Source organism: Aspergillus oryzae, chromosome 2 (genome assembly GCF_000184455.2).
Source record: "Aspergillus oryzae RIB40 DNA, chromosome 2".
Classification (NCBI taxonomy): domain Eukaryota; kingdom Fungi; phylum Ascomycota; class Eurotiomycetes; order Eurotiales; family Aspergillaceae; genus Aspergillus; species Aspergillus oryzae.
This window is the reverse complement of record NC_036436.1, coordinates 385503-406927: the sequence shown is the minus strand read 5'-3', so window position 1 is coordinate 406927 and position 21425 is coordinate 385503. Positions and strand designations below refer to the sequence as shown.

At 49.4% G+C, this 21425-nt stretch overlaps 8 protein-coding genes across 8 annotated transcripts; 3 read left to right on the top strand and 5 right to left on the bottom strand.

The window, feature by feature from the left end:
• Nucleotides 1-143: 143 nt before the first annotated feature.
• On the bottom strand, nucleotides 144-3985 carry fphA (putative sensor histidine kinase/response regulator; the record flags this gene model as incomplete). The annotated part of the gene is made up of 2 exons (XM_001818677.3): nucleotides 144-452; nucleotides 509-3985. 2 exons carry the CDS (start codon nucleotides 3983-3985, stop codon nucleotides 144-146), a joined length of 3786 nt encoding a protein of 1261 aa, XP_001818729.3.
• A 2400-nt stretch (nucleotides 3986-6385) lies between these two features.
• On the bottom strand, nucleotides 6386-7360 carry AO090001000177 (uncharacterized protein; the record flags this gene model as incomplete). The annotated part of the gene is made up of 1 exon (XM_001818676.1): nucleotides 6386-7360. The coding sequence occupies one exon, from the start codon at nucleotides 7358-7360 to the stop codon at nucleotides 6386-6388; it is 975 nt and encodes a 324-aa protein (XP_001818728.1).
• A 3240-nt stretch (nucleotides 7361-10600) lies between these two features.
• AO090001000176 (uncharacterized protein) lies at nucleotides 10601-11407 on the top strand (the record flags this gene model as incomplete). Its single annotated transcript, XM_001818675.1, has 1 exon — nucleotides 10601-11407. One exon carries the CDS (start codon nucleotides 10601-10603, stop codon nucleotides 11405-11407), a length of 807 nt encoding a protein of 268 aa, XP_001818727.1.
• A 618-nt stretch (nucleotides 11408-12025) lies between these two features.
• On the bottom strand, nucleotides 12026-13898 carry AO090001000175 (putative 2-ketogluconate transporter; the record flags this gene model as incomplete). The annotated part of the gene is made up of 5 exons (XM_001818674.1): nucleotides 12026-12270; nucleotides 12328-12539; nucleotides 12597-13115; nucleotides 13196-13473; nucleotides 13545-13898. 5 exons carry the CDS (start codon nucleotides 13896-13898, stop codon nucleotides 12026-12028), a joined length of 1608 nt encoding a protein of 535 aa, XP_001818726.1.
• A 684-nt stretch (nucleotides 13899-14582) lies between these two features.
• AO090001000174 (glycoside hydrolase family 88/105 protein) lies at nucleotides 14583-15683 on the top strand (the record flags this gene model as incomplete). The annotated part of the gene is made up of 1 exon (XM_001818673.1): nucleotides 14583-15683. One exon carries the CDS (start codon nucleotides 14583-14585, stop codon nucleotides 15681-15683), a length of 1101 nt encoding a protein of 366 aa, XP_001818725.1.
• Nucleotides 15684-16389: 706 nt separating this feature from the next.
• On the bottom strand, nucleotides 16390-17187 carry AO090001000173 (MBL fold metallo-hydrolase; the record flags this gene model as incomplete). Its single annotated transcript, XM_001818672.1, has 1 exon — nucleotides 16390-17187. The coding sequence occupies one exon, from the start codon at nucleotides 17185-17187 to the stop codon at nucleotides 16390-16392; it is 798 nt and encodes a 265-aa protein (XP_001818724.1).
• Nucleotides 17188-18104: 917 nt separating this feature from the next.
• Nucleotides 18105-19725, bottom strand: AO090001000172 (MFS transporter; the record flags this gene model as incomplete). The annotated part of the gene is made up of 2 exons (XM_001818671.1): nucleotides 18105-18753; nucleotides 18818-19725. 2 exons carry the CDS (start codon nucleotides 19723-19725, stop codon nucleotides 18105-18107), a joined length of 1557 nt encoding a protein of 518 aa, XP_001818723.1.
• Nucleotides 19726-20628: 903 nt separating this feature from the next.
• AO090001000171 (uncharacterized protein) lies at nucleotides 20629-21368 on the top strand (the record flags this gene model as incomplete). The annotated part of the gene is made up of 2 exons (XM_001818670.3): nucleotides 20629-20721; nucleotides 20781-21368. The coding sequence occupies 2 exons, from the start codon at nucleotides 20629-20631 to the stop codon at nucleotides 21366-21368; spliced, it is 681 nt and encodes a 226-aa protein (XP_001818722.3).
• Nucleotides 21369-21425: the final 57 nt, after the last annotated feature.

Here is a 21425-nt window from a genome sequence, read left to right as displayed (position 1 = left end):
TAACCAATGGATACTCATGCCATCAAAAACGTTGATCAAATACTAACGCAACGCTCATCGGAGGTGTCGGTGAAACCAGAGGAACAGCTTTTTCATCAGTTCAATAAATCATAGAAGTTGGGTTAACACAGAGATCAGGGCCGTTAGCGCCCTTGAAACCAGCCACCATTCTCCCATTTACCGGGTTGGTAGGTAGTGCTATTGCGGACGTCATCATCGCGGAGGCCGGCAAGAAGGGTGTTCAACCGTTCAAAGTTGATCGGCTTCATGATCCAGCCGTCGAAGCCTGCAGAAATGTATTTTTCTGCGTCCTTCTCAAAAAGCGACGCTGAGACGGCGAAAACGGGTATTCGGCCGTTCAATCTAGAGATTCTTGACAGTGATTCTGGCGGGGTTTCCTGCTCAAATTGACGGATCATCTTAGTGGACCCTATACCATCAACAATTGGCATCTACGCAGGACTGGTTAGCGCTGTTATAAGGGAAGCATGGTGAAAGCGACACCTACCTGTATGTCCATTAAGACCGCATCAAATTGAGCAGGGTCCGCACGGTAGGCGCTTGCACACTCTTCGCCATTAACGGTTAGGCGTACAGTGTGGCGTAGTTTAGTGAGTCGTTTCTGTATAATTTTGCTATTGATCGGGTCGTCTTCCGCGACCAGGACACAGAAAGTATCAGGTAGAGGAGACGGATCAGATTCCGAGGGAGGTTCTTTGATCGGGGATGTGGATTCCGTCTTCGTCTCTGAGGGCTGGTCAACTGGTGCAAGTGCCTGTGTTGGTAGGCCGTCGGTCTCTGGGTTAAGTTTGGATGTTTCATCCAGGCTTGGCTGTGACGTAGCAGGTTTCTGTGTAGCCTTCCCACTTTCGCTGTTGGTGTCACTTCCGCCATTGCTACGTCCCTCGGAGCGAGTATCAACCAACACAAACTCTTCTTTCGACTGTAACGGGGCCGTCGGTACAACGTTGTGAACAGGGATTTCGGACTCGTCTTTGGCAGAGGCGGCATCGGCCGGCAGAGGGAAATTCAGTGTGATCTGGAACCGGCTCCCTTTGCCTTCCTCCGAACGGACACTGAGTTGCCCTTGCATATTACGTACGACGCGAGAGACAGTCGCCAACCCCAATCCCAAAACCTGCTTTTCTGTCTCATCTACGACTTCGCGTAAAGTATCCTGTCCATCTCCCAGGCCACGGTTATCGCTCTCTGCGGAAACCTGTTCGAGCTCCTGGAACAAGGTCTCAAGTCGAGCTTGTGATATACCCGATCCCGTGTCAAGAACTGCAATTTGTATTGTTGCAGATCCGTCCTCTGAACGGCCCGGCTGGCGCCAGAGTTCGACAGTGATATCACCACCAGATGTATGCTGAATCGCGTTCGAAATAAGATTGGACATGGCCTGCCGCACACGTCTTTGATCCCCGATAACTTTTTGAGGGATGCCAGGGTGTGGCAAAACAGTATAGTTGATCCCTTTCCGTTCCACTTCGCTCTCAAACATGCCAGTCGCTTCCTTGAAGGTGGCCTCAAGGTCAAAGGGCTCGTCCTTGATGAGATCCTGGCCCTTTTCCGTGTTTGTCAGGTCGAGTAGGTCGTTAATAACGTAGATCAAGGACTTCGACGCGGAGTACGATTTTGTCAGATTATCCCTAGTTTCCTTATCCAGCGCACCTTCTAATGCAATCTCCAGATAATTAACGACCGCGTTCAAGGGAGTCCGCACCTCATGGGCGGAGTTTGCCAGAAGAAGCTTAGTCAACTGTGAGCCATGCATGGCCTCCTCGTTCTGACGCCATACTTTAATGAACTTGCCGTACACCAAACATAAAACGGCTGCGGTTTCCACATCTGAGTCCGTCCACTCTCGAGACTGATCCAGGACGGTTTCTTTCCAGATCTGAAAGCTCTGTCGTGGTTCGAGCCTACCGATCTTCTCCTTCTGTTCATAGGGATTGCCACCCCACTTGATTTCAGTCAGTCGGCCCCGCCGGAAAAAAGCCATGAAATCCGTGCCATCAGCGGACAGAGGAACATAAAGCAGTCCAGAGATACATTTGAACCCCGGGGGGTATTTAAGGTCGGTGAAATCTTTCCTGATGTTGTGCGACGCGAGCACAGAGTTAATCCGGCGCATTCGAAGATATTCCAGCAAAGCCAACATCTCCTGATGGGTCGACCCACCCAATATCTTGGTCTCGTCGCGGATCGATAGGGCACCAAAATCGGCATCAAACAGCTTAAGCAAATCGTCGGATGAAGCAACGATATACCCTGACGGATTGGCATCAGTTGGCACAGTGTTGATCAGTTTGCGGGCTTGCAGACGCGATGCATATGAGACACGCTCGATGTTGCGCGCCAATGTTTCCCCAATCAGTCGACACATCTTTCGGAGTGGGAACGAGACTCTCATGCCAGTGTCGTAGGAATGGCAAGAAATCAATCCCCACAGCTCGTTAGGGCCGTTGATGCTAATCGACATCGAGGCACGCACTTCCATATTGGCCAAATATTTCAGGTGAATTGGCGACATGGCACGCAGGTATGCGTGTGTCATATCTAGTGGTCGCTCCAAATCTTCCGTAGTGCGGCAAACCAAGCGTGCTGTCACTTGCTCGCGGTCATAAAGCAAGCGGACACGGTTGATCCGGTATAGATCTCGAGCTTGCTTGGGAATATCAGAGGCGGGAAAATGTAAGCCCTTGTACAGATCTACGGTGACCCTCGGATCAACCAATTCGGCCACCACAACGCCGTTACATTGGCTATCAAACTGATAAATTAGGATTCGATGAAATCCTGTCAGCTCTTTAACGATCCCCACAGTGGTGTTAAGCAGCAGATCCAATGTCTCGGCGCGATTCATCTGTTCCTGGACCTGGCTGACAATGCTGAAAACCTCCATTGCGGCGGCTTCGCCCTTTCGCCTACGCGCGTTCCGCAGCAACCGTAATGGCTGGCTGATGTTGATGGTGCTTTCCGCGAACTGTTCCGGGGTGAATTCAACACCCAGGGTATCAACTGGCACCGAGGGGGATGGCCCGCTGGAGCCGCTGATTGGATTGATACGATCATCCTCCAGCTCGAACTCGCAGATGATCAGGCCGGGATTAGCGGAATTGACATGGATGGCGCACCAGAGCCGCACCGCTTGGCCAGCTGGGTTAGTGACGGACATAATGAACACTTCGGGGCCATCGGCACTAGGGTCGTACGCTTCATCACGGATAAAGTCAACATGATCCAAGAGGGTTTCCGTCTGGTCCTCATCGAGGATGTCACAAAAGTTTTCCAATGCAAAGAGACTGTGGGGCGAGTAGCCAAGGATACTTTCTGAGTTCTCACTGACCACGCGAACTACTAGTTTTCCTTCCGACTCCTCGCGCAAGGCCAACATCGCACCAAAGGTTTGAATTGCGCCGGGGATGTGAATCGGTTCATCTTCGCAAGCCCGGAAGGAATCGACTGTTCTACCGGTGAGAACAGCGTGGCCATCGTCTGTTTCGACGTGCTTAAATCGAGTGGTAACCAAGTGCGACGTTCCGTTGTTCTCCGCTGGGCTACCGAGCGACGCGTTTGTGGGGGTGGCGGGGCTCTGGACAAGGGTTTCGCTACCGGAACCCGGTGCTTCCGTGGGCAGCAGTTGCGCCGCCTCGATCGAAGGCGCTATACCTTCTGTATCCGACTTGCGTTGTGACTGCAGTTGATCCCATGTTCGTGAATCGATGATCGAATACTGCCTGGCTCCCCTCACTGGTGAGATCGGATCGTCGGACGACGCAGTAGTCGACGAGGGATCGACGAAGACCATTGATCGAATTGGGTATACCCGTTCGGCGACACCGAGACTAACCTCGTTCTCTGAGCCATATTTTGCTGAAATGTCGGCAGCCGGTACCTCCTGGACCAACTGCGCAATCTCACAGGCACCCTCGCGAGAACCTTGCTTCACCGCGGGTGTGGGGTCAGCATTGGATTCCATTTCAACGTCTTAACGACTGGACTCAACCAAACCAAGCTCGATCACAATCTGTCACTAATAGCGTTATCGTGGCATGGGCAAATATCCCGAATTGGGCGATAGCAGCAAATCGGTGACGTTTAACGCGATCCGTCTTCCACCACGCTCAACAGGTGACACAATGCGGCCAGAGTGATGTCGAGGAGACTAATGATGCAGAATTGATCGATTGTACAAAGAAGCAACGGAAGATTCAAGGGATCGACTGCATGCGGAGGACGGTGAGGAGGGCTAAGGAAAATATCTCGGTTAGTGGCAACGCCCACCAAGGGATCGATGAGAAGCACCATACCGTGATGAAGAAGAGGGGAGTTATAAAAAAAGATTCTCCCAGGGTCGGTTCGAAAAAGATTTCAAGAATACGAGGAAATAGAGGTTATCAACCGTGTCCACACAGAAATTAAAAAGAGATGGAGGGGGAGAGGGAAAAAGGGAACCAGGTAAAAATTAGGTAGCGAAGATGGAGTAGGTAAGAGAGACGAGTTACAGTGAGTCCTCGGTATCGATGGATCGACGGCAATATTACCTCCATTCAGCTAGGCGGTCACCATCTCAGGGCCAGAAGTTGGCACTGACCAATCCAGTGCCGTGTTTTGGTCGACCCCTCCACTGCGAATGCCAAAAAAATCTCAAGATCGAGAACCCCACGATAAATCTTCCACTATACCCGCTCCTCACTAGTCTCAAGGGAAAATGATTCCATTTAGTCATACGTCGAAATAATAGGCGGTACCGACCCTCCGTCCTCTGGATCCTTTGTATATTAAGTTTCTACCTTTGCATTTCTGTCTCTGTTTGGAGTGATTTAGGTATTAGTTCCATCCCCAAGTAGCCGTCTTCATACCGTGGTAGGATGGTAAGCCCCTGACTAATAGATATGAACTGCCAGATATCTGGGGATTGAAATTGGAGACATACTTTTTACGTGTTGAGTGAAATCAGGCCATGTCTGAAATTTTGTATGGAGACCCGGTGCGTGACGTCATTTCCGCTGTCACAAAAGAATGGAAACCAACTGCTCGGGTCGATTGTGTACCTTCCTAAACTAAGCTGTGCGTCAAGGTCCACCTTCCTCTCTTAGTCCGCCATATTAATCTCCATTCGTTCCGCAGCTGATGTGTCATCTCCGCTGGGCACGTGATTCCGCGAGCTCTCGGATCAGCAGAAGAAAACAGTTGCTGATTGGCGGCACTGAGTACCGTCGCTTAAACCCTTGCGTCTCAATCGACATTCGGCTTGGTCCAAGCTTAGAGTCGTCCCGGATCCAATCTTTATATAGGCACACCATCCACATCAACCACAGCACTAGTAGTTCCTACTTGATATTGCATAGGCAATAATCGAGGATGTGACAGACATATCTCAAATTCATCTTGTAAAAGAGTCGGAGAAAAGAACAAGAAATTTCTGTTATTTCCCTATTCTAGAAGATACTCTCGACCAAATCCTGAAACATTCATAGATATATATTTATATTCGAAGCTAGTGATTTATCGGCGTGATCCGTACATTTTCCTGACTATAGAATTTAATGATCGCCATCAATTTCTGGATGAGGACGAAAACAATCCTTGGATTGAGAGTTCTAGTCCAATCCATAAATGCCAAATATTTCATGTGAATGTTGATAGTACATTTTCACGTCGCTATAATTGTGTGGGAATCCCCATGAGGCAGACATTGGTAGCCACCCGCGGCTGAGCCTCCGCCACGTATGGGGTGGTGGTTACGACGAACAACAGCTTGCGTGGTGACCTCAGCAGTAGTGCCAAGTGGCTGCTGTGGTGGTTCGCCACTTTCGTTTGATGTGGTCTAATCTCCCCTGTGCCCTGGAACCCTGATGACAATAGATGACATATTTTCGCGTCTTCGATATAAACAATCCGCCAATAGCTAATATACACGACGCCCTGTGGGCTAACCCTTGGCGTTAATTCTTTTGGTATATACCTTGATCTTTCATCTCAAGCGTACTATGTGCAGTCTCTTCAAGTGAGGAGGCGAAGCCTGATCTGCTCAACAGATGATGTGATTGTGCAGTCTGTTCTCACACGTGACCTACCAATATAGGATGACAAAGGAAGTGATATATACAACGCTATTCCGCCGTGGAACCACGTTATGCCCCTGGTCCGACAGCGTGATGACCTGGGAATCTGAAACCTGACAGGGCCGTCATTCGCCCTAATGCAGCCTCAGCAAAGGCCTCACCGAAGCGTACGCAGGACAAAGGCTATCAGCAAGACTGTGTCTACTAGTCTCGGGTGAAATGCCTTTCAGCCCGCTCGATATTGTCTAGTGTGATCGGTAGGCAAAGAGTGGGTGGGTAGATATGATGTCGGAAATAGCTTGGTAGTCGAGTTATGGCGGGCGTGTGGTCTCAGAAGAATATCCTCGGCGCTCCGACCGGTCCAAGCTGTCCATTGAGATGGCGCTCCATGGATACCGAGAACGAGTCCGGGCACGGACTGGTGCCGCATGCGTGATATCACCCGTCAGTTGCTCTGGATCCACGAAATTAGGATACTCTTCGTGGTCGGTGGAACTTGTGTCGGAGGGGCGAGTATTGACGAGCAAGACGAGCTTTCGCAACACAGCGAATTCCAGCTTCAGCTTCACACTGTAGACTGCAGCTTTAAGTGTGGTCTGAAGAGCGTAAAAACCGACGTATTCCAACACCAGAAGCGCTACATCTAGGAGCACGATGATTACGTTGATCGTAATCAATTCATACATGATCTTTCTCCGGCCGGGATCTTTGTCCGGCCGCAGCCGCAGAAGGTTGGTCGTCTCCCAAATATATATGCAAGAAATCAACATTTCCTGCGCACAAAACCAAGCCAATTGCATCCTTTCCATAACATTGTAGCCGCGGATTATAGGTTCGGTGCGCACGTAGATAGTGGTATAGGTGAGGATGGTCGTTGGAATCAGCAAAACGATGGTGTTGAAGATGATCATGTACCGAACTTGCCGAAGAACCTTGGGATTCTGCACGACCAAGTGAAGCCGAGAATAGAGGACGATCGACTGCCCGGGAACCATAAAATAGAAACCGATCGTGGCGAGGGTGACTGCGAACCACAGAGGCCCTTTCGCAAAGAATTCCAGCAAGAAGCCGACAGCATGGGGTATGACACCGAGTACATTGGACAACAGCATCGCCCAGAAGTACAGCCCTGCATACTGGTTGAAGACAAGGAAGATTAGAATGATGAGCTCGATGGCGTTATACAGAGCAATTGAGCTAAAGACGACCATCAGGATTTTCACCGCAAGGCCCCCTTGATAGCCACCAACGAGGCCCTCGGGCACCTGCGACAGCGAGTCGCCCATGACGCCCGGATGCGCAACCCTTTCTCACGATTAAAGGAGTTCAACTTTGAACCGATTATCTTTATCTTTCGAGCGGCAGTGGGCGACAACACTTGACGCCATATTCAGTCATGCCCAACTTTGCGATCCGTATCGATGGTATCGAGTATGATATTAAAAACGTTTCGTGAATCAATCTGGGTGTTGTTTCGTGGTGAAATGTACACGTTGGCGATAGACACAGGCGAGCGGTAGAACTAATATAGGCGATCCGGCACGACCATATCCAGGGAGGTATTTTTTGTGGTTCACAAGGTATTTAAAAGGAAGAAGTTGTGAAGCGATAGGATTTCGTGAATATATACACTAGGCGAGTCTAAAAGAACGTAGGAGGAGAATGAAGACGAAACAACAAAAGGAAATGAAACTAAATGACGGGCGGATGGGGGTGGTCTGAAACAGTGGAGATCTTGGTGGAGGAGGTATCCTGTCGGGAGTCCCCACGAGACTGGTGGTTGAAGAAGAAGAGGAAGAGGAAAAGAGAAAGAGGGAGTTGAATGGATGGAATGGAAGTGAACGGATGGGGTTTCGGCAAATATTGGGGGAAATATGTACGACACTAACGCTAAACTGGGGCTAGCGTGCAGCTAAGGTTTAGTGCCACATGATTTCCCCGGGCGCTCGGAGATTCGGAGCCTGAAATCTGAGGATGTGACCGTTGACCCTTTGTTGTTCTCTCGCCCGATAAAGTGCATATGTCATGCAACGGCTGACGAATAGTATTCGTCACGGTTGTTGAACGATTTGCTCTCTATGACATTTATCTCAAGGATCTGTATAGAGGATTGGGGTTGAATCTCAAATTGATTTCTTAATTTTCGGCCAGACGCTTGAACTCATTCTCCAGCATCGGGGTTCATTCGGGGTCCTTCCGTCCGTCAATTTCAATCATGTGATGTGGTGGCGACCACGCTGGACCTTACCAAAAGGAGGATGGCCCCCTATAGCAGGGCTGGGCTTTCAATCGGACGTTGACCCCTTACCTACTCCGTACCGGTCGTAGTCCCTCACATGCGTGTAAAATACAAAGTACAGCGGATCCACGCGTATCAGGTCTAGGCCCCGTGCTTAGGACTAGTTCACTTTTGGGCATACTAGTACACTTACAATCCCAAGCGAAGAGACTCGGTATCAACTTGGAAACCATCCCCACATTCCACATCTGAACTTCCATATCCACATACATTGTATGAATTAAGTTTTCACGTCATGAGTCTCACCGAGATCCATTTGCGACCGGCAGTGTCACAAGACCTTCCATCCATCGCGGAAGTAGCCGCACGATCCATGCTCGACGATGAGCTGTTTGCCTTTCTCTGCCCTCGGCGTAGGGAGTTTTACTCCGACTATCGTCAGAGTTTCCTGCGACGACTGCGGGCGAAGTTGATATCGCCAGGGTGGGTTGTCATTGTTGCGGTAGGTAATTCTGGAACACGTTCTGTGGATGCAGACTCATGGCCTATCCTTGGCTATTGTGTTTGGGAGGGCATCGGAGACACAGCGGACGAGTCCACCAAACGGTGGAAGGAGACCTCGAATGATAGCTGGTGGACTCGTGAGTAGCCATATATTGACGCCCCTATCTAGACCGATTAAACCATAGAAAGTATCTTTACTAAGAACTGCAGGCGTACAGGAACTTTTTGGGAATGTGAGCGAACATTTCGTGACTCGTCTGTACCCCGACCGAAGCGTAGATGCATCTCGCTTGGCTAGGTATAATGCTTTAACCGTCGAGTGTTTTCCGTACAACGACTTCCCAGAAATTTGGTTCCTGTCCACACTGGCAGTTCATCCGGCGTACCAGCGACAAGGGATCGGTCGCAGACTCATTGAATGGGGCCTCAAACAAGCCACGTGGGACGGAACCCCTGTTGGTCTTGAGGCTAGTGCCAAAGGAACCCATCTCTACCAATCCCTTGGGTTTCAGATAGTCAATGAAGTGCCATTGGTGGAGGGGGTCGCCCTGACAGCAATGCTGTGGCGACCGTCCTTTCGGGTGGCGCACCCTTGATGATAATGCATATCTACTATAATGTACAAACCTTTTTTTGTGGCCCTCTCTGGACTTTTATGGTGTGCATAGATAGCACATCTGCTTTTGCACTAGGAATGATAGAGCGGAATCCACCTTTTGTCGGTTTCCCTTATTCGGATAATTTTCTTGGTTGTGATCGACACGTGAGTTGTGGTCAGGTTTGCCCTCTGAGGGGACCTTATGTGTCTTTGCTGGAGCCAAAATATCCTATCATTGACGGGCTGACGCAATAAACCCAATTGCTGGCGGGACCCTTAAGCGACAGGAGGCCACGGTTACATCTTCACGAGCGCTGTAGGGGTTCGAGACTACATGGGAAACAAGGCTGAGACGCAAGAGCGCCAGAGAGGCTCGTGTCCATGATTCTACTAAACAGACCACCACAGTCGCGCCCAAATTATCGCAAGCATCATTTGTGCGGCTCCCAAAACTTGGAAACATCAGGTATCAAAAATGCAACTTTCGGAGATTTATCACCTGATAGACTCAAGCCAACATGTTGGACAACACGGCGCACCCATGAACAGCAGTTTCAGGCATTTGTGACGACTCCTCAGTGGACTTCTGACACAAGCATTATCTTAGGCAACGATGAAAGGATTGCGATAACATACTTGTGTCTTCCGTGAATGCGGTGCTCTCAGGACGGCTTGACGTGGTGTCAGGCTGGACGATTCTTGCGGTTAAATGTGCGGTGTGGTTTAATGGAGGCGACCGACAATCGTAAATTTGTCATTGGGCATGGCTGGGAATATGAAACATTGACTGAAGTCCCCATAAACCATCGTGGCCGTTAAGGAGAATCGTCCACACCAGTTTCCGTGGCGCGACGGGAGTGGATGCCGAGTGACGAATAACAACATTACATTTACATCGCCAGCTGGCGATGTATCACGCACCATCAGCAATGCACTTCCTCATTTTGTACCACTTTAAAAAGCCCTTATGTGATTGTTTCCCCGCATGGTACCCGACAGTTAAGTTTGACTTTCACTCTTAACGCTGCGATAGAGCGCCGATGCGACACGGGTCAGAAGTCCAATCGCACGAGCTGAATACATACTTAGGTACATTCAATGCACGAACTTTTTAACGTTATGTGAGATCTAATCAGACGTAGGGCAGACCTGATTGTCAGACAACAGAGTCATTGTCCGCATACGATGTCTACTGATACCCCTCCCGACTCCCCCCAGTCATTCACAACGGCCCTCCCGCCGTCGTCGCTCATGGCCGTCCACAAGGACCGTTTTGAAGCGGAATTCGGCAGGGAGAAACGGAGCGACCGTGCTCATAGAGCCCATGTCTATGAGGACACCCAATGGATCGAGGATGATCTTGAAGACCGGATCCAACTCATAGGGAGCTCCCTAAACCGTGACATGAATCGCCTTAACCTGTTGCTCCAAAAGGATCGTAGTGACGCCAGGCAAATCAGTGATTGGCAGGCCCATATCGACCATCTGGAACGAGAATTGAAAGCTTCTAATGCAGAGCGAGATGCATTACGCATAGCTCTTGAAGAGTCGCAAAACCGTTCGACCCAAGAGAAGGATATCGCACGTCATCACGAAACGCTACAAAAACAGCTCAGTGAGATGCAAAATGAAGTCCAGACCCTAAACAAAAAAGCGGAGTCCCAGGCGGCAATGCTCACGAAGAAGGATAGCCTACTTCAGAAGCACACAAAAGCCTCGAATTTGAAGGTACAAAAGGAAAAGACTCAACTGGAAGAGGCCCTTGAGAAAGCTAAGCGGCGGGCCGCTGATGCACAGAAAAAGGCCCGAATTGCTGAGAGCGAACGTGACGAAGCGCAGAAAACTCTGGAGGAAACCAGGAACAAACTTGTTTCATCACGGTATAAACGTTCGATTGTTGAAGAACAACGCAAGGCACTGGAGAAACAAGTCAAGGAATTGAAAGATGAACTGTCGAAGAAGAAGGACAAGAAACGCCGGTACTTTTGGTAGAGATTGAACGAGGTATTGGCGGAATACTCCCTTGCCCATCAATCCGACATCCACGGGAAAGGCGTCGGAAACAAGAGGTCAAAAGAGAGAGAGAGAAAAAAAAAAAAAAAAAAAAAAAGAGGCGGCCTTCGCCGTAATATGTCCTCTTCATGACAACACAACAAGTATCTCGGGTTTGATGACGGCCTTGTTTTATGTATATCCTATCTTCCATTTCTTTTGAAAATTGTTCACAATACACATCGCATATTGTACAATCGGATGTTGAACTAGTCTACGAATCGCAAGTACCAATTTGTACATTTTTGTTACCACTGCGCTATGCACATTACAGGCATCCCTTGGCGCTGTTTTATTAACAACTTAACCTTGAGGTATCCTCCCCCACACCCCTGATTGTGAACATGCCAGATTAACCTTGCAGCGATCGGTCGATCAATTTTACGCAACTAGGCAATCCCTTGCGGACGACCTGCAGAAGATCTGCAAGTCCGCCCTCACTTATAACAGGACTTGAGACAAGACTACAAGAGAAAAGGGTATATTTATTCATTCCATACATCAAACATACGCACAGACAATAACAACCAGTGTTAAAATGACCAAGGAGACCAGTATCTAATAGATATATCTGAAGTGAAGATTCTCCCGGTCCGTCCGGTCCTCAAAAGCGTGGTCAAGGTTGTCAGCCATGGCAGGGTTAACTCCAGCCTCCTGCAACATGCGGTCCTTCTTCTTATTCTGCGCCATGAGGTAAAAGCGAAGGAAAATCACGGCCAGGCACATGGCAGTGTAACATCCGAGATGGACACCGAAGGCAATGAAGTAGCGGGGCGCGTCGTTGGACAGGAAAACCTGCGGGCCTGATGACTCGAATGTTAGCTTTGCTGAGGCCTTTATAGGGGGTCTTGGGTGCTTACCAATGGCGTTGCCGACAGCCCAGGAGACAAAGGTGGCTGCGACTACGGTCGACTTTTTGGTTGCTCCTGCAATGTTCCGGGAGACCATGGAGAGACAGAGACCCTGGGCGGACCAGAACGACAGAGTGATGTAGTAGCTGATGAGGAGACCGGCCTTTGTGGCCAAGTTCTTATTTTCGACTGTCATTAGGACGATAGTGCCGACATATGATCTGGTAGGTGTTAGTGATACTCTTTAAAAGGAAGGTGGACAAGGGAATGGGACATACGGGATCATAAAGCCCAGCATGACAAGCAAGTTCTGCTGAGTCTTCTTCACCAACCATGCGGACGACATCAGGACGATAATGATATAGAAACCCAGGACCATAGCTAACAACTGAGTTTGCAGCTCGGTGAAGTTGAAGCCAGTGATAATAATGTTGGCAAAGGAACCCAGACCACTAGTGGGAAGCGTAGTGAAAACCTGGATCGCGCAGTAACACCACATTTGCGGATCACAGAAGGCTTCCCACATCTGGTAGCTCCGGAACTTCTTGTTTTGCATACCCGTTTGGTTGGCACGAACACGCTCGACCATCAAATGCTTTTCTTCTTCGGTGAAGCACTTGGCCCGCATAGGTGAATCGGGCATCCACCAGAGGACGAACAAACCCCAGAGTACTGAAAGGCATCCGTATGAAATGAAAAGCGCTTGCCATGAGTGAATGGCTTTGTCTTTACCGATCAAACCGAAACAGTATGCTAGCAGACCCCCGACAATCTGCTGACCTCCGTTCATCATGTACCTAGACGAAGGTTAGATTCGAACCAGTCAACCTAGCCGCCTCCCTGGAGGAGCGAGGTCGATGATTTAGGGATTACCCACCAGTATGTGACGGTGTCAGCTTGTTCCTCTCTCTTATACCACATTCCCGAGAGGATCACAAATGAAGGCTGGCAGACAGCTTCGAAGATACCTAAGAAGGTACGCACTGTGACTAGACCGGCAAAGTTGTGGCAAGCCGCGTGGAGTGCCAGAGTGGCACCCCAAAGGCAGATATTAATGCCAAGGTATTTGGCGATGGGGACTCGCTGGAGGATCCAGTTCGTTGGATACTCCACTATCAGGACAGCAATGTAGATACAGGTCGTCAACCAGGAGTACTTCAAAGGGAAAGTGTGTCAGCATCAAGGTTTCCTGCCCACTTTCTCACTCATGGTTCAGAGATACATACCTCCTGACCGCGTAGGTGAGTATCCTCGCGAATACCCATAATGGATGCGAAGGACATTGTGCCTTTATCCAGGGCTTGTAAGAAATATGTTATGATCATGATCACCAGTACGCGACGATCAATCTTGCGCCGCAGTTGTCGACTGGTGGCTTCATCGATTTCTACCCGCCCGCGGTTTGCATAATCCTGGAGCTCATTGTCGACACGGGAATAGTCCACGGCATCTTTGTCATTGGGAGAAAGCACCCGCTCGACGTGAGAGATGTCTTTCTTCAGGTCGTTCATCTCAGGGTTGGGAGAGGTGGCCTGGTGGACCTGGGGTTCACCAGCGGATGGGGGTCTTGCGTCTGTCATGGTGGAATGTGCAAGGGGAAAATGAAAACGTGAGCCACCACCTGCAGTATCGGATGAAACCTCCTAGCAGGATGGAAAGCGAACAGTGTCAGGAGGGTCAGAGAATGCCAGGAGGGGTGCTGGGACCTTTTATCGCCAGCAGTCTCTCCACGGGGTACGTAGTAAACAGTTAATTATTATTATTATTCATTTTTAAATTAATGGCGACACTACAGGAAGAACACACGAGCGGTCTAACCCCAAGGTCAACGAGTCATGGCGTATTTTTCCCCAGTTCTGCATTTTGGCCACCCCGTGGGTCAACTTCGTCCGGGGAAAAGGTTTTGCGGAGAGGAATAACCCGAGCTGGAAGCGAAGAGATCGGGTAAGTGCCGTTGGTCCACTGCGAAGCTTGGGACTCATGCATTCTCTCGTCAAATAAGCGAGCAGAGCCAAGAAAACCGGCGCAATGAAGTGCAATCTAGTACGCCTCCTCGGTTGGCGTTGACCCGAAGCTAAAAGCATCCCACGGACAAAGTGTTGAGAGTTTCTCCGCGTATCAACTTGTGGATCCCCTGCGGTGAGCGTTATTAGGGCGCTTGGTCCGTTCACTCTTACCCTGCTTTTCCTCTACCCCGATTCGCATTCCTTTGGGATTTTATTTTCTTAAAGTTTTGGCATATTCAAGTGTCTCTGTGCTTCACTATGTCGTCCAATACTTCCCCTCCGCAGGTGCGCGACACCGTCAACCGTCTCATTCATAACCTCGTCAACATCAAAGATGAGACCGGCCGATTCCTTATGCCGTTGGCAGACGGTCGCATTATCGATACCAAGTCCTGGCATGGCTGGGAATGGACCCACGGCATCGGGTTGTACGGTATCTGGAAATACTACGAACAGACCGGTGATCCTGAATTATTAAAAATTATTGAAGACTGGTTTGCCGCCCGGTTTGCCGAGGGCGGCACCACCAAGAATATCAACACTATGGCTGTGTTCCTCACACTGGCCTACGTCTATGAAAAGACCGGCAACATCACCTATCTCCCCTGGCTAGACGCCTGGGCCGAATGGGCCATGCACGACCTGCCTCGGACGCGCTACGGCGGTCTGCAGCACGCCACCTATCTCACAGACAACTACCAGCAGCTCTGGGATGACACCTTGATGATGACCGTCATGCCCCTCGCAAAGATCGGAAAGCTACTAAACCGCCCCGAGTACATCGCCGAAGCTAAGCGGCAATTCCTCCTCCACATCAAATACCTATTCGACACCAAGACCGGACTATTCTACCACGGATGGACCTTCGAAGACGGCGGCCACAACTTCGCGCAGGCGCGATGGGCCCGCGGTAACAGCTGGATCACCATCGTCATCCCAGAATTTATTGAGTTGCTCGAGCTTGAGCCCACAGACCCCATTCGGGTCCACCTCATCGACACGCTTGAAGCACAATGCGAGGCGCTCCAGCGTCTCCAGAACGAGTCTGGCTCCTGGCACACTCTCCTTGACCACTCAGACTCCTATGTCGAGTCATCTGCCACCGCCGGATTCGCATATGGTATCCTGAAGGCAGTGCGCAAGCGGTACATCTCCGCGGAATACAAGCCCGTCGCCGAAAAGGCGATCGCGGCTGTAGTAGGGCACGTGGATGGCGACGGCGAGTTGCAGAACACGAGTTTCGGGACGGGAATGGGTGATACCCTGCAGTTTTATAAGGATATCCCCCTCACGTCTATGCCGTATGGCCAGGCCATGGCTATTATGGCTCTCGGCGAGCATTTGCGCGGATTCCTGTGATGGGTTAGTAGTCTGATGATTGTTTGTACATAGATGTGCCATGATAGATATAGATTTTATGATTATGAGGTAGAATGAACCACTTCTGATCTGGTAATTACATGTTCTGGTTTATGTAAATGTCGTGATAGAGCGTCGGTCTAGTCGTCAATATGAACATTCTGATGCCTCAGAAGGCCTTTATGACAATAGCTTATATATAGAGAGAGAAGCATAAATAAAACGATGGAAGAAAATATTACTACTTGATTTATGTTCCTTGTTATTTATCAATTAATTTCTTTTGGTCACAGCTCGTATCTGCTAAGGTGAATGATGCGCTGACTTGCCAGTCATAATGGTAGACAAGCAATGGCTAGCTTGGACTTAAGAAATACATACCGATGCTTATAAAACCATTAGTGATGAATCATAGTTTCAAGACTTTTGACTAATTCGCCAACGGAATTGATTGTTGAGTAATGAAGATCGTCCCTCACCCTACTCCTATATCCCCTTGTACACAGTAAAATTATATATTCAGTCCTCACGAGGACATTACTAGCAAGTTACCAGCGCGACTGAGCTCAGATTAATAAAATTACTTTTCGAAAGAAAAACGAACAAAAATATATTGCCAAGTCTGTCCAGTCTAATACACTTTATAGTCTAAGTTCATAACAAAAAAAAAAAAAAAAAAAAAAAAAAAATGACATCTCAAGAAACACTAAAGAACCGAAACCTCCTCGCCTCCCTTCAACCAACAGACCTTATCACTGATACCCTCATCCTCAAAAGCCTGACGCAGCTCATCCCCAAACTGAGTAAAATGCCCCCAAGATTCATAGTGCATCGGAACAAGAACATCGGCCTTAAGGGCACGGAATAACCTAGCACCATCCTTGCCACCCATGGTAATCTGCATGAGTGGACCATTCGGATCCTCCTTGTTAGGAGCATGAGCATTCCCCAAGTTCATCACAGCAGCACAGACGTGATATCGATCCGCGATAGAGTCCAATTCTTCGATATAGACAGTATCACCCGTAAAGTAGATTGCGTTGGGGAGACCGTCATGGTGATGTCCAAAGTCTTCTCCGGTGATAATGAAGCCGGTGCATTCGTCTCCAGGGACGTGCTTGGTCGGGGTTGCAATTATCTTGAATTTCTTGCCGGCGATAATGCTGTCAATTTCTTCCCAGGGCTTCATGCCGTGCACGGCGGGACGAGGGGCGAGATTCTTAGCCCCGTCGACGGTGGTGAAGACGCGGCGTCCGTCTAGGAGTTGACGGCCCAGGTCGTCTAGGTTGTCGGGGTGATCTTCGTGGCTTAGAAGTACGGCGTCTATCACGGGGAGTTGGTTGAGGCGGAGGGCAGGGTCTTCTGTCACTTTCAGGACTGCAATGCCCAGGTCCCAGGTGGTACCGGCTGGAGAAAAGAAAGGGTCTGTCAGGAAGTTGACGCCGTTGATCTCGAGGATGGCTGTGGCTGTGCCGATGTGGGTGATGTTAAGAGTGGGAGCCATGGTGTCTATAGATCTGAGAAAGAAGTATGTATGAGGAAACAGAGGCTTGGTGAGTGACTTTTTGAATCTTTTGTAATGCACGATGATACTGGTTCTGGATTTGAATGAAGAATGTTGAGGAGCTACATGATCGGTGCCCGGTACTTATACCTCGAGTATGTAAATCAATTCAGTGACGGGATCCATTTGTAGGCCATTAGAAATCTAGATGACGTAAATCTTGACCTATCTCTAACACTATTTCAGCGGCATCCCTCCCATCGGCATCCCTCCTACCGGCATCCCGACTTTCGGTATCCCTCCTCGCATCTCAGCTTCGGATCCAAATGCCGGACTGTCAGCCCGTACGTAACCCACCAGGAGCGCCCCACACAAAGATGTAGGCCTTTGGCAACCAAACCCAGCTCCCATATTTCTAATAGATCAACTAAGCTGTTCATTAATGTTAGTTTTACGTTATCCAGGCGTGATGCGCCGGTCAATGCGAGATTACTAGCATCGGCATGACCACCTAGAGTTCTTGCCGAATCATACATGATAGCCCTATATACCGAGGCTACGAATATGACGCCCCTGTTACGACTTCGCCAGTAGGAGAAGCTACTCAGTCACATTCAAAACTTGTCTCGGATCTTAAGAATAAGTGGACATGGAATAGCATGTAAGGCTTGGGAAATAGTTAAGCTGTGACTAATAGCTTGATTGGTTCAAGCAGTATCTGCAGATAACCCAAAGAGATATATAAGTATAAGTTTAACATGGCTATTATAGCTTATTATATAGATCAATAAGGCTCGATCGTAGGTCGTAAGTATTCAATGCACTAAGCTGATATAGTCTCTAATCAGACACAGGAAACGAAAACAAAATGACTTGAAAGTCTAGATAACGTTCGGAAGAGTTAATACCGGTGATATTTATGTCGCAGCCTGCATCCTCTCCATCGCCTGAATCATGGGACTTGCCTTACGAATCCTACGCCCGTAGAAGTAGAAAACAACCGGAATAGAGATACACACCGTCTCCACAAGGCCAAGCAAAGTACTGGCCCAATTTAGCCCCAGGGCACTATACATCGACGGCCCCGCAAGCGGCAGACAAGCGCCCATAATACTGCGGAAGAACATGTTCCCCGCCAGCGCAGAAGCAGTGTAGATACCGTACGAGCGGGCCATGTAGCTAGTGGCGTAAATGAAAATGCATGCATTGCCGGACCCAAACGGGACGCCGGACAGAATTGGCACGATCCAATGCACATTTGGTGTACAAGTCCAGGCGAACCACAGCTGCCCAACGGCGAGGAGGATTGCACCAAGAATAACAACGCTGGCAATAGCCTCTGGAGGTATCTCACCGGTTTCAGGGTCCTTGCGGTGGCTATTGATGGCCTTGCGGAAGATGGGTTCGCATGCGATGGTGATGAGGACACCGGATCCGATGCCGATGAAGGAGAGTCCGCCGATTCCAGGTGACCAGCCTCGTTCTGTCTGAAAGGCGATCGGGTAGGCCACGAAACACAGATAAAGAATGCCGTAGGCGATTGCGATATAGCTGTTCCAGAATATGCTATAAGGGGTAAACGTCGGATCAGGGTTATACAGACACAGGGCATTCAGGAGAGGATGCTTACCAGATGGGCTCGGTCACAAGCATAATGAATGGCCGGCTGAGACCGATTTTAAGTCGTTTGGACAAATCATCTCCACCATCGTAGCGCGTCCACCACTTGGGATCTCCTGTTTCTTTCCGGATTTTCGCTGCTCGCTTTCGGAGGATCACCGGAGGGTATGTTTCCTTAATTAAACACATCAAAGCGAGAACTGCACCACCGATGATCAGAACAATCCAGTTCGTCCACCTCCAGCCCAGATACTGGAAAACGAAACCACCGATGATCGGACCATAGACGGGACCATTTGTAGGCCCAATCGACCAGATACTGAAAGCCAGAGCGCGATGTTGATCAGAGACAATATCGTTCACTGAGGCTGGAGAGTTGCCCATGATCGCACTGCCAAAGAGACCTCCGAAGAACCTGCTAATTAATATCGCTTCTATATTACGAGCCAAAGCGCTCGGAAGGATTAACAAGAGAAAAATGGTCATGGAGACTAAGTAAACCGGTCGTCGACCGACAACTTCGCTCAGTGGGGCGGTGATAATAGTTCCCAGCCCCATACCGAGAAGGTAGGTAAAGACACCGAGAAGACCGATAATTTTGGATATGTGAAATTCATCCTCCAGACCAGGGATTCCTGAAGTATATAAGGTGCTGAAAAGACTGACAACTGTTGCCCCAAGACTCATCGTTACAATACTGACACTTTTGTACCATAACGGCCAGAGACGAGGGTTTTCGGGATCCTCAGGTTCCCAGTAGACCTCATATCCCGAAGAGTTTTCCAAGCTAGGCAGCTTGGAGATGGCGGGTTCAAGCGCCTGAGCAGTGCAGCCTTCTGCATCTGCTGTATAGCTTCGAGTCAGCTCCGGCTCGTTGACGAATATGTCTGTTGCCTCGGAGTCACGAGCAAAACCCATAGTCGTAGGCCTCTTTCACCAAAACTGAGTAATGCAGTATTCAGAGGATAAAATCAGACACTATAACCACAAATGAGACTAGGACCCGAAATTATGAAAATACAAATAGAAGAATCACTCATACCTGCTATATAGTTTGACGAAGCGGGATTTGCCGAGCGGGATGCCGGCTGACCCATGGGCTTAGTAAACCAGATAGAAAAGGTGATGAGGGCACTCAACTTCCATCCCACTCGGCATCCCTCTCAACCATATACTCAACATCTTCCGGATAACGCGAAAGATGCCACAACGTAGGTATGCTAGAATGCCGCCACGCTTAGATGGCAGTTCTGCTCAACCAGCTTTTCAATGCAAATACCCCGGATGTAGCATGACTTATCAACGGAAAGAACACTTGAACCGACACATGGCAAATCATGAGCAAGGGGAGCGCTTCTCCTGTCCACACTGCGATAGTACCCTGGCTAGAAAGCATGTCCCATGATAATCGTTACAGTGACCTAATGTAGCAACTAACTATTGCTTAGCGATCTATTACGCCGCCATATCCGGAAATATCATCCAGAGAGAGAGCCCCCACAATCTCGGGCGCGGCAGGCCTGCGGAGCTTGCCATGCTCGAAAGGAACGTTGTGACGGTGGATACCCATGTAATCGATGTCAGCGGCGAGGGATCACCTGTCCACAGCCTCAGGAGGTGGCTCATGGCAAAAACAGACCCCAAGAGACACAAACGAGCTTGAACCCGGATATAGTGAATTCGGTGCCTGGCGAATCCCGGTGGATTGCTCAGGACTTCATTGATATTTACTTTCAAAATTTTCATCCGACTTGGCCGTTCCTACATCGGGGGACATTTGAGCTTTCGAAAGAGCCGTGTATCCTTCTACAATCGATGTTAATGATTGGGCTGTGGATCAAAGGCGACCAAGCGGCACGGGACTCGGCGATGAATTTCCATCGTAAGTTGCTTTCTGCGATTGAAGCTCAACGGGTATGAACCGATCCCTGACAAGAAAACCTAACTTTCTGCTGACGTTCTCTGTTCCTCAGAGTCAATGGTATATATCGAACTCGACGCCACGTTGCAGCAATGACACGCCCTGGCCCATGGCGACCTACCAGAGTATCCTTCTGCAGCTTATATTCGCTGTACTTGTAGCCAAACAAGAGGCTCCTCTTGATTTGAACCTGCGCTTTCAACTGCCGGACACCAAATATCAACTCCTTACATCTCTCGTGGAAACCTGTCGCGAGCTTGGTTTGTTCTCCTATCCGAATATGCTTGCTAAGCACCACTCCTCGGCGCCGATAGCACTCGTATGGGTGAACGTGGAAGAGATCAAGCGTTTCGGATTGGCGCTATATAAGATCTGTCGACTCTGTACTCGGAGTGCCTTGGCCGGCACGACCGACAGCGATAGTAGTGACATGAGAAGTGAGCTTCTAACTCTGTCAGACCTGGACTTTTGCATGCCGGATAGTGACGAAATGTGGAACGCTCCATCGAGTATTGGAGCTGAATCAATTCGAAGTGCTATTTTCCACCAGGCATGTAGGGATAATCGAGATACCGACAACTGGATATCCCAGACATCGGGGAAATTGTACGATTCTCGTGTCGGCCTTGACTGGATATAGCTCGCTACGTCAGTTAAGATCTAGCCCACAAGGGTGACTGAGGAGTAATAACCTGAA